This window comes from Cannabis sativa, chromosome 1 (genome assembly GCF_029168945.1).
Source record: "Cannabis sativa cultivar Pink pepper isolate KNU-18-1 chromosome 1, ASM2916894v1, whole genome shotgun sequence".
Lineage (NCBI taxonomy): Eukaryota > Viridiplantae > Streptophyta > Magnoliopsida > Rosales > Cannabaceae > Cannabis > Cannabis sativa.
The window spans coordinates 16,539,072-16,551,225 of record NC_083601.1 but is presented as its reverse complement, the minus strand read 5'-3'; the positions used below and the strand labels follow the sequence as shown (position 1 = coordinate 16,551,225).

General features: G+C 32.8%; 2 protein-coding genes across 6 annotated transcripts; both read left to right on the top strand.

Annotated features, from left to right (window-relative positions):
- The first annotated feature begins 5,217 nt into the window (after positions 1 to 5,217).
- LOC115707078 (uncharacterized) lies at positions 5,218 to 6,905 on the top strand. Its single transcript, XM_030634916.2, has 2 exons — positions 5,218 to 5,535; positions 6,384 to 6,905. The coding sequence occupies exons 1-2, from the start codon at positions 5,430 to 5,432 to the stop codon at positions 6,758 to 6,760; spliced, it is 483 nt and encodes a 160-aa protein (XP_030490776.1). The 5' UTR covers positions 5,218 to 5,429; the 3' UTR covers positions 6,761 to 6,905.
- A 427-nt stretch (positions 6,906 to 7,332) lies between these two features.
- On the top strand, positions 7,333 to 10,315 carry LOC115707077 (uncharacterized). Of its 5 annotated transcripts, XR_009684666.1 has the most exons (12): positions 7,333 to 7,650; positions 7,745 to 7,801; positions 7,884 to 7,935; positions 8,041 to 8,114; positions 8,195 to 8,325; positions 8,441 to 8,564; positions 8,688 to 8,926; positions 9,006 to 9,150; positions 9,466 to 9,554; positions 9,628 to 9,744; positions 9,874 to 10,003; positions 10,109 to 10,315. XR_009684666.1 is itself a non-coding variant. In XM_030634914.2 (11 exons), the coding sequence occupies exons 1-11, from the start codon at positions 7,626 to 7,628 to the stop codon at positions 9,934 to 9,936; spliced, it is 1,116 nt and encodes a 371-aa protein (XP_030490774.2). In that variant the 5' UTR covers positions 7,334 to 7,625; the 3' UTR covers positions 9,937 to 10,315. The 5 variants fall into 5 exon arrangements, 3 of the variants coding, with proteins under 3 accessions (XP_030490774.2, XP_030490773.2, XP_030490772.2); XM_030634914.2 differs by having other exon boundaries at positions 7,334 to 7,650; positions 9,874 to 10,315; XM_030634913.2 differs by having other exon boundaries at positions 7,335 to 7,650; positions 9,250 to 9,554; positions 9,874 to 10,315.
- The last annotated feature ends 1,839 nt before the right edge of the window (positions 10,316 to 12,154 follow it).

The following is a 12,154-nucleotide window of genomic DNA, read 5'->3' as shown; positions in this document are numbered from 1 at the left end:
AAGAGAGGAATTTAACCTTAAAATAAATAACTGTTATTAATTGAATAGGTCCAATAACTAAATGGACCTAAATAAAATCTATCATGGTGTGACATTTTATTTAGCAACAACCTATATGTATCTATATTAAAACAAAATAAACATATAGGCTCACATAGGCACACTTTGGATGGATCCTATCATGTTGCTAGTTCATACACAGATGAAAGAAGATTGTAAAATTTACCTGTTACAAATTATTAACTTGACCAAAGGAGCCATCAGATCATTAGATCTGGCAAAAAGTAACCATGGCTATTTGCAATCAAGTAATAATAGGTTATGAAAACTTACACACAACTAAAACCACATACTCCTGCAACAAGGTTAGCTGGATAGTTGGAAGTAGGATTTATTTAATTTTAAATAAATAATTTCGAAAAATAAATAATTAAATAAATAAAAAAAAATTAATTTTCGAAAAATAAAAAAAATATTAATTTCGAAATTACTTTAAAAAAAATATTTAAAATTAAACCTACAATTTTGAAAAATTAGGTTTCAACCAACCTAAATATCATTTCAAAAATTTGCTAACTACTTTTAAAAATTAAATGTTATTTTAAAAATAAAAATTAGAAAAGATAAATGAAATATCTTTTCAGATTTTAAATTTAATTTAAATAAATAAAATAACAAAATTTAAAAGCTAGCAAAATATCTTACATCTATTTAAAATTACATGATTATAAATATCTTATTTTAAATTTAAATAAGGTCAAAATATCTAAAAAAAAATTAATTTAAAAAAAAATATATATATAAAATCTGACCTTAAATTTAAAAATAAGATAAGATATAATCAAATTTAAAAATAAGATAGATTTTTAAGCAAGAAGATAGATACTAATTCTATTCAAATTCAAATTACACTAATATCTTGAATTAAATTTAAAAAATATTAAATTAATTCAAAATGATAATTAGAATTGAATTAGGAATAGAAATAGTATATATACAAAACTATACAAAAAATCGGAAGTTAATTCTATGAAAAATCATGAAAAATCGAAGAAAAACGAAAAAATTGTGAACTGTACGGACAGTTTTGCGATCGCAGGAAAATTTCAGCACATCCCCGTTTTTTTCAAATCTTCAAAAATTCATAACTAATTCAAATAAAATCGAAATTGAGTTCTGTAAAAGGCTAACTTGCTTAATATTTTCCATACTATCCAATAAAAATAATTCCAGAAACAAAATCGCAATTATTTTTCACGAAAATTTACAAACATCAATCAATCATCAAATAACACTCAATACAACATGATACCATCCAAAAACAAACAAACAATCGTTTTAAAGTCCAAATTTCATGCAAGTAAATCAATTACCATGGCTCTGAGGCCAGTTGTTGGAAATTATTTTACCAGGATCTTAGATCTACTCACAAGTATGTTGTTTAAACACCCTAAATATGAACTTTCTAAAACGATAAATTAAACACATATAAAGTTAAGAAAACCTTACATTGATGCAGCGGAATTAATGTCTCCTTCCACTCAGATCTCTAACCCTTGAATCCTTTCTGTAGCAGAGTATAATCAAGATCTGAGCCCGAATGTCCTTCTTCTTTAAAATTGAGGAAACTGCAAAATCCATGTGAGGCCCATTCACACCATGGCCGGCCACATGATTGTATGTTTCCCAATTATTATTTTCAATTTAATTTGCCATATAATTGCTAATCAAAGCCTAGCCTAAATAGGAAAGTGGTGAATCACACTAAATAAGGCAGTTATTCAATTACACAGTAAAAGAGGAAACTGTTTATTTGGAAAGTTGTGCTCTTCCCTTTTCCTATTTATAGCCGCCCCCTCTCTACTCTTCTTGTGCATGAGAAAACTTTGCTTTGCATTGTGTGTCACACGAAATCAAGAGAGAAAACAAGAGAGAAATTTCGAAATTCCTAGTGAGAGAGAAGTGCCCACACACATCACTCAGTACCTCATTATAGTTTGGAAGACTGTGAAGGATCACATCCAACTGAAGAACTTTCGGGCTCAGATCTTGATTATACTCTGCTACAGACAGGAATCAAGGGTTAGAGATCTGAGTGGAAGGAGACATTAATTCCGCTGCAATCACTGTAAGTTATTCTTAACTTTTATGTGCTTAGTTCATCGTTTTAGAAGTTCAATATTAGGTTGTTAAATCAACATACTTGTAAGTAGATCTAAGATCCTGGATAAATATAATACCAACACTTAGATGTACTCACAAGTATGTTATTTAAAACCCTAAATATGAACTTTCTAAAACGATATATTAAACACATATAAAGTTAAGAAAACCTTACATTGATGCAGCAGAATTAATGTATCCTTCCACTCAGATCTCTAACCCTTGTATCCTTTCTGTAGCAGAGTATAATCAAGATCTGAGCCAGAATGTCCTTCTTCTTCAAGTTTGATCCTTCATAGTCTTCCAATCTATGATTGAGTTACTGCTTGCTGTGTGTGGGCACTTACTCTTTCACTAGGGTCACGAAATTGATGAAGGAGAAAAGAGAAAGAAGATTTCGGCCAGGTATAGAAAGTGGGGAAGGCTCAGTTTTTCTGAAGAGAGAAATTTCTGTCAGAAAGGCTTGTGAAAACTTATCAAAGCATGTGTTGTGAGACTGAGCCATCACTTTCTATTTATAGGCAACTACTAGGTTTAGGTTAGGAATTATTTGGCATTAAAATAATGAAAATATTAATTTGAAAAAGCACATTAAGTGGCCGGCCATGGTGTAGTAATGGGCCTCACTTAATTTTGCAATTTTATCAAATTTTATCTCTATTTTCTCAAAAACGCCAATTTTCCAATTCTAACCTTTTAAATGCCAAAACTAATTATTTAATAACTAAAATAGATTATTAAATAATATTGTCATTTAATTTAATTATTAATTAGACATAAAAAGTCCATTAATAAATAAATAAACCTAGAAACTCTTTTCTTTACAATTTCACCCCTGCTTAGTGAAAATTCATAAAATTAGACATAGTCTAACTTTAGAATTATAATTGATCAATCACGAATCAATTAATGAGTCTTACAAGCAGAATGTTCTCAACTAGAATGGGGACCATGGATCTATATGCTGAGCTTCCAATAAGTGAACCAAATTTACCAAGTAAATTTCTACTTATTAATTCTTCGTTGAATCCACTCTTAGAACTTAGAATTGCACTCTCAGACTTATATAGAGCATATTGTATGTTCCACGATATCAATATACTATCTCATTTAACCATTGTTATAATCTTATTGTGATTTAAAGATCCTCTATATAGATGATCTACATCGAGATGGGATTTCTTTACCGTTCTCACCCCTCAATGTATTTTGCCCCTTAAAACACTTAGCTACCTGTAAATGGTGTTTAGTGATCTAATGATTAGTCAGTTAAACAAGAGCTCATCCATTTACTTCTATTTGCTAAGCTCGAAGGGAATCATCACTTGACTTCTATACACCAGTAGAAGCTATAGATTCCATATTTATGTTCAAAAGACTCCCACTCAATCATACTATCATGTTCCCAAAATATACGTATCACCCTGACCCAAAAGTAGGCTTAACTAATAAATCAAAGAACATGAATAGCACTCCTGAGTTGAGCCTAAGCATATCAGGATTTAGATTCTTTTAATCTTAAGATCAACTACTGATATTGACTTGGAAAGATATGTATAACGGTAAGTTTGTAATATCTTAACTTAGTTGCAATATCGGTCCAGTCCAATGTATACTCCATACATTCGAAACTAGTATACTTTACTAATGTCCTGGAAAGAACATAACACTTACTCCAAGTGTAAGTACACATCATCGCTGATTATCACATTAGTGTAAATCCAATAACACTGATGAAACAGGGACCAAAACTTTTGATTCATATGATCACAATCATATTCCACTGTGTTGACGATACTGTAATAGTGAATAAACATATGATCTGGATTTAACTGATTTTGTGTGTATGAATGTAACAAACATATTAAACATATTAAACCATTAGCATGTAAAATTCATGCAAACATCAATCACTTCAAATTTCTTATGTTGATAACTAATCAGATTGTAAAGAGTTTTATATAGGGCATAAAACCCAACAATATCCCGATAGTAATGGAACTACGTCTACTTCGAGTTTTTACTTCTCAAGTGATGGTAACTACAGAAAAAGGCTAAGTATTTCAACTCTGGTTTCTAGAGAGAGATGCTCTAACCTTGTGGATAATTTTCTGAATCTGAAAAATGAGCTAAGGGAGCCCTCCTTTAATAAGTGAAGGAGGCCCTTAAAAATAGAAATAAAATAATTAAAAAATACAAGTTGGCTATTTTTGACCGTAGATGATGATCTAATGGTGAACATTAACTTCTGAAGTTGATTGTCAATTTTCGGAGTTCGAATCGCAAGGGCGGGACCCACTCTGGGCATGCTGTGGCTTATTTTTGTAACTCTATTGGGAGTAAAATTTGGACTTAATAGCCTCAGAATTTCGATTGAAGTGTGAGACATAATTTGATAGAGAATTAAAATATCTTTGAAATGCAAGTTGAATCGCGTCAATTAAATCAACATTAAGTGAGTTATGACTATTTTACTGAAGATTATTTAAGACCCAGTGCCCATGTTGACATCCCAGCACCCAAGTTGACATCTGGCGTCAACCTGGATGCTAGGTAGGTGAGAAAACGTCCTGGAATAAATTTGTTAACAGTTTAGTAATTTGGAAAGCTTTACTGTCAAAATTTGAGCCTGAAAAGTTAAGTGCATATGAAATGATAATTAAAAAAGTTTAACCGCCCAAAAATTATATTTTTTTTTATTCCAATGGACGACCAGCACCATCTCAAGCTACTTTTATGAACTGCACTTTGGATTTGCCAACAAACTTTAGATTGATAGATTTTGTCACTAAAAATAAAGAATGGAGAGCTAATTGCTAAGCAAATAAAAGTTTTGGAGGGTTTTCGCTGCCAATTATTATTTATTTTTATTTTTTTTACATTTGGCTTGGGACCAACTGATCAAATTCAATACGACAATTACAAACCTACACAGTAAAACGACGACTACAAACTAAATACGAAATGTCGTTTTCTGTACAAATATAGGCGCACACAAACGGCGTCGTTTAGACAATTACAGCCTTCTGATTTTTCAACTAATAACCTAACACTGCAAAATTTTGAAGGAAATGTAATGAAGCGAAGAATCAGAGTTGAGTAAAGAGAGAAGAGTTCGGACACGAAAAAGTGAGAGTGATCCCACCAACTTGTTGGGCAAAGCTTCTCAACATTAACTTGCTTTTCCACTCATTCCCTTCCTTACCCAGAATTAGAGAGAAAAACCCCAGCAACAGACTTACTCCTTCATTCATAATCAATCTCAAATGGCGGAGCCCTCATCATCACCACCTTCACCTCCAACGGAATCGCTTATCAGGCGATACAAGCTCGTTTGGCGAGTACTTTTGATCTCTAATCTTGCTCTTGGAGGTAAGCTTCCAACTTTTTATTCTTTTACTTACCTCATTGAAAGCTTTGTGTTATAAGTTATAACTTCAATTTGTGAACTTTCAATGTTTTACTTTGATTGCTTGTTAATGTTTTTATTATTATTTTCGTTTTTTGAAATGTGTCTTAGCTGTAGCTTCATTCGAATGATTTGTTTTATGGGTTTTGGTTATGGAGTCTACGGTGGTGTCTGAAGTTATAAACTATCAAATGATATGTGTTGTTTTATAAGAGATGAAGCTGTTGTTATAAAATTAGAAGGGGCTTTTTTTGACGGTAGTACTGTGTAATCATGGTTTGTTTGGTCTGATACATAGCAGTAATCATCTTATAGAGACCTGGTTGTTGTGAAACATGTAGAGGTTCATTTGCAATTACAGGAAAATCTGATTACTAGGTAGTTTGCCACTTTGATTATATTGATGATGCTTGAGAAGATATATGATGAAGGCAACAAACAACTTTTACGCATTCTGTCGTTTTTATTATTGTTGTTGTGAATTGATACTAATTTGTGATTAGTCCTTAGCATTATTAGCCCTGTTTGCTAGTTAGTACAGTGTGTGAACAGTGAGCATACTTTTTTCTGCATCATTTAAAATGATAGACCTCTTCTGACCAAGATAGGATAATTGGGTCCATAAGTCTGCCATTTGAGGTCAATCATCACTGCACCCTTCTCATATTTTGATGCATTAAAAAGCTAGCTGAGTTTACTTGTTTGGAGTAGAATTTGATATTGAAGGTGGTGACCATTCAGTTTGTTGTAATTTGAAATCAAGAATAGGACACATGTTGTGGACGCTGAGTTGTGTTTTTATTTCTTGCAGCTTACATTTTTGCAAGTCCTAGAAAGAGAGATGCCAGCGTAGTGAACAAGAACAAAGCTTCGGAAAAAGCTGCTAAAGAAACCAAAGCAGAAGAGGTAGTTACAACTGAAGAGGAAGTTAAAGCAGAAGAGGAAGATCCCTATTCTATTAATTGGCCCACTTATGATTATGACACAGCAACATTCCCTCCACCAGCCATGAAACCTTTGATGGTTCGAGAACCAATTCCCGAAGATCAGCAACGTGAGCTTTTCATATGGATGCTGGAAGAGAAAAGGAAACTTAAACCAAAAGATCCTGTAGAGAAGAAACGAATTGATGAAGATAAGGCTGTACTTAAACAGTTTATTCGTGCAAAGACTATACCGAAACTGTAGTTAGTATTTTTTTTTTCTTTGTTGAGAAAATTTTCTTGTAGAGAATTACTAGAGATGGGGGGCCGTATTTCTGTGCCCTGCTGTTTCAAGATGGTTTTTTTAGTGTCCAATTTGAAAATGAGAGAGTTCTGATTCTTCTTGAAAACCCTGGTTATGAACATGCCAAAATAGGCAAGACATGGCTCAATTAAGTTGGCTTGGTTGCAGTGACCACGACCTTCATAATGAGAAAATCATGAATGACATGGTATTAAAAGATAAATTAACCATGAAAAAAAAAAAGAAATCTAGTTTGGCAGAAAGGGTACTCCTATGGTCAAATACAATTATCATATATGTTGACTAAGAATCAAGAAAGTTAGTTAAGTTGGTTTACTATATGACAATTATTTTTTTAACATTTTCCGGTTCAAGTGAGAAATCTCGGTATATTAGTACATCAAATTGTTCATAATGTGATCTCTCTCCATTTTTAGTGAAACTGAATTTACTTAATTTATTAATTCAAAGTTGGTGGAAGAGTTTTAAGTTACAAACATGTCAAATATGAAGAAATTTCAGACCAGTAAGACAAAATTTGAGAAATGTCTTCATAGCTTTTGTGAGGTGTAAAATATATTTTTGGAAATTTTATGGACCCCACCATCTCTCTTCCCAAACCACATCCACACTTTTCAACCAATATCCTATTTTTTGCACCTCTTTCTTTGATGATCCATTATTTTGCAAAAGAAGAGACAACACACCCATAAGCCAAAATTTCAAGCTAAAATCAGAGAAGCAATTCTTTTTTACACTACTTAGTACATAACCCTGCTCTTGTTTTCTCTTTTTAACATCTTTTGGAGCACCAATTGTCTTTGCTATGCCAGGAATTATCTTAGTTTCAGGTACTAATTTACTTCCATGACTTGAATTTTGTAGTTCTAACATGGCAAATTACAGCTATACTGACTCCTTTCATGTGATGTAAATTCATCAAAGTTTTGGAATTTGTGGACCTTCCAGTTTCATCACCTTCTTCATCAATATCAATAAAAAGTAAGGGAATTGTCTCTTCTTTAAACCAATTTTCTTTTCCTTAAATTTGTTAATTTAAACTAAGCTGTCATTGTAAATGCAGTTTCAATGGGGAAGAGAGAATACCAAACTTGGGACAAAGGAGAATTTTCCTTGTAATAATAAGTGCTCAAATTCAATCCAAAAGGCTACACTTGATTCTTCTTTATTTAAAGTTTTAAGCTTTGGTAATGATACACAGCTTCTGTTCATTTCTACAGCCCATTGACAACTCTCCGTGACAATTTGACTGTTGTTCTTCAGAATGCTGAGGGCAATGAGATATCACAAGCAGGTTTATCAAAATGTGCTCCATACAAACATATTTATCAAAGTTTTTGAACTAATATTGTAATCTATTTATGCCTTAAGCAGGTGTTGAAACCAAGTCCATAGTTGAAAAAGGTCTTTGGGATGATTTTTTCCCTCTAAAAGGAGGTGGGCATGTTCACATGAGGCTGCAGTTTGTACTCAATGAAGACGAGCGGAACAGAATCCGAATGATGGTATTTCTCAAATAAGTCTGTTCCATTTTTCATTTCTTAGTATTAAAATGAAGATATTGTGTAAATGTGCAGTCTCAGTCTCAGTAATTAGCATATGTTTTCATTTTTATTGTAGAGAGAATCTGCATTGAAAAAGAAACGTGGAGAACCTCTCGATTGCAGAACTAGTAGTAGTGTTGCAGTTGCTACTAATGACAGTAGTCAAGTTGCTTCACCTGTTTGGCATATGATCTCATCAGGTTCGATATTGTTCAATGTAGTAAAAGAATCAGAATAACATGAATTCAGAACAAAAAGTTAGTTTTTGCATTACACTCTTGGATTCTTTTTAATGGTTATGAAACTGTTTTAGAATGATGCAGATAAAAACAAAGAGACTTCATCAGCCATTGATTCAACCCAAAGAGTTGATGTTCATCTAAGAAGAATCGATCATAGGGAGTCAAATGAGAAAGTTGAGGCTCAATCATTTTCTTCCAAGACTCCTACAAGAGCTATGAAAAGTTCAGAATCGAATTCTTCTCGTGGGAGACGAGGATCTTTGGAGAGGATTCCTAGTGTCAAGAAAATGATAAGTGCCTTTGAAACTAATGTAGATCAGGTATATAATCTATTATGTGCTAAGTTGAGCTGAGCTGATTAACACCTTATGATGATTCACAATTGTTAAACTACATTAGGATATGAAGCCTCAAATCAAATCACAACAGGAAAAACTACAAGAGAATAAGATTGGATTGGAGCTCAAGGAAAGAAAGACAGCGGTGAACATGAAAACTGTTCAGGGTACTTCAGAGAAGTTGGAGAAGTTGAGTACAGTGAAAGGTACGAAAGTCGGTCCTAATGGTATATTAAAACTAGTACATAAAGTAGACTTAAAGGAAGAGGTACCTCATGTAGATTTGATAAGAACATCGAATTCAGTTAGGCCCAAAAGTCAAAATGATGGTGACAACCAAAATTCTAGTGGTGCTTCAGTTGGTGAGAACAGTGAAGCTGATGTTTCTTTAGAACATTCACAAAGCTCTACTCATGATTTGACATCAGTAGCTGAGTATGAAGATATCATGGGTGATTCTTTTAAGGGCTCTGATTTATGGATATTCCCGGATCAACTAAGACGATTCTGTGTAACAACAGGTGGTCAGAAGTTGATGGATTTAAGGGGAGGTTATAGTATTAAGCCAGAAGTTCACAAAGAGAAGACGAACTTCTCAACACAAGACAAGGTAATATTGTTTTCAAGGCATTTTTTTTTGGCTTTAATGAATGTATTTTAATTAATTTTTCTCATCATTTCAGCCTAAAGAAGATGGTGGCATTGTTAAGGAGGTGGACAGAAGCAAGAAAAGTCACAAAGTGAGAGAATTAAAGGCTAATAGTGAGGAGGTTAAATCTTCTGGTGGACCAGTTGGACAGGTTATATCTTCTCCTAAGTACCATATAGTTTTATGTTATTAAATGTCTTCATGAAGGTTTATCATTGTTATGACTTGTCAAATAAAACGGTGCTAATACCAGTTTTCCTGTTCAATGTTTTCTTAACAGGCCATAAAAGTTGCAATCATAGTAGGATTTGGAGTACTTGTTCTCTTTACCAGGCAGAAATAACAGGTGTATATATGTAAGATTGTCCCTGAGTTCTTTTCTCCAAGAAAAGTACTGTGAAGTGAAATAGGTACTGAATTTTAATGACATACATTGTTTTAATATACTATTTTATTTCATGTATCTATGCCTTCTAATTTAGGGTCTTATTTTCTATGTTTCAAATAAAAATCAGGCAATGGTATTGACTATTGATTGAGCATCGGCCATGTGGTTTTCTTATTCACATTTTAATATGTAATTTTTTTTTTTCTAATTGTATTATTTCTGTCCATGTGATTAATTTTTCTTGTATTTCGAATTTGGAATCTTTGGTTGTAAGATTAATCTCACAACTTTACCTATTAGCTTAAATGATAGCTAAATGATGATTTATGTCAAATTTTGATCATATTAAAATTGCTCTATTCTATTCTTCAAAATATTTTATCAAAAGTTCATTGTTTTTTTTTATTTTATCTAACATTTTTATATAATACCAGCTTTTCTTTATAATTTATTTTATATCATCTAAATATTATATCTTTAAATACTTTATTGATTAAAATAATAATAAAATACTGATAAAAAAAGAATATTATAATATTTAATTTGGAGAAAGAAATAAAAAAAATTAATTAAAATATTTTTTAGCTTACATATGTCTTCCTTCCCTACATTTAGTTAAGGATTGAGCTAAAATAAATGTGGAGCTAAAATATGAGAAATGTAAGTAAATGGTCCTATTTCTAACTCTATAGATAGTTAATGTCCTTTTTTTAAAAGAGAAATTTGATTTTATATACTTAAAAAATTAAAAAAATTTATTATTAAACCAAAATCTTTTAAACTAAAAAAACTATGACTTTTTTTAAAAAAAAACCCAAAAATACCCCCCTCACAATTCAAACCCATTCTCTCTCCTTCCCTCAAACTCTCTGTGCATCATCTCTCTCTCTCTCTCTCTCTATCTCGCATCCCACAACCGCCCACCCTCACCACCACCTCCGACCTCCAACCCTCACCACCACCTCTGACCACCCGCACCAACACCCTCGACCCAGCCCCACTCTCTCGGACCACCCAAATGTCGCATCCCCTCAGCCACACTCTCTCTTCCTCTGTGTGAAATCGCAAAAAAAAAAAAAAATTCCCCCAGGTCCGATGGTCGGACCATGGGGTATGACCAATCGAACCCATCGGACCCTATGGTCCGACCATCGGACCCCACTCTCTCTTCCTCTCTTTGAAATCGAAAAAAACAAAATCCCCTAGGTCCGATGGTCGGACCATGGGGTCCGATGGGGTCCAACCAATCGGACCCCATGGTCCGACCATCGGACCTGTATGTTTTATTTTTTTTTTTTGCGATTTCTGAGAGAGGAAAAGAGAGTGGGGCTGAGGGGGTGCGAAGTTTGGGTGGTCCGAGAGAGGGGGGCTGGGTCGAGGGTGTTGGTGCGGGTGGTCGGAGGTGGTGGTGAGGGTCGGAGGTCGGAGGTGGTGGTGAGGGTGGCCGGTTGTGGGATGCGAGATAGAGAGAGAGAGAGAGAGAGAGAGAGAGAGAGAGAGAGAGAGAGAAGGGGAGAGAGAGAGAGAGAGAGATGATGCAGAGAGAGTTTGAGGGAAAGAGAGAGAATGGGTTTGAATTGTGAGGGGGGTATTTTTGGAGTTTTGAAAAAAATGTCATAGTTTTTTTATTGTGAAAGGTTTTGGTTTAATAATAAATTTTTTTAATTTTTTAAGTATATAAAATTAAATTTCCCTTTTTAAAATAATAAAGCAAATGTCCTTTTTTACTTTTTAATACTTAAAATACCCTTCATTATATAAAAGGTATTATATGTTTTATTCCTTTAATAGAAATTATAAAAAACAATAAATCAAAACCTCTCTACTGAATTTTTGTCAATTATTTTTTCATTATATAAAAAATATATATTTTATTCTTTTAGATTTTGCTACTGTTGTTGTTGTCTAATATGTTATTTAACCATATAATTAATTTTTTATTAATATATCGTATGATATACAAACAATATACCTTAAACCAATATACATATATCACAAACTTAAACTAATATACTATTAAATGAATTGTTTTCCACAATATACAGTAGCATACAAAAACTATATATCACAATCATAAGCAGATATACTATAGTCAAAAATTAATATACCACCAACATAGTGAAAAAAAAATTATACAAAAAACTTAATTTAATATTCCACAAGTTTTTTTTCT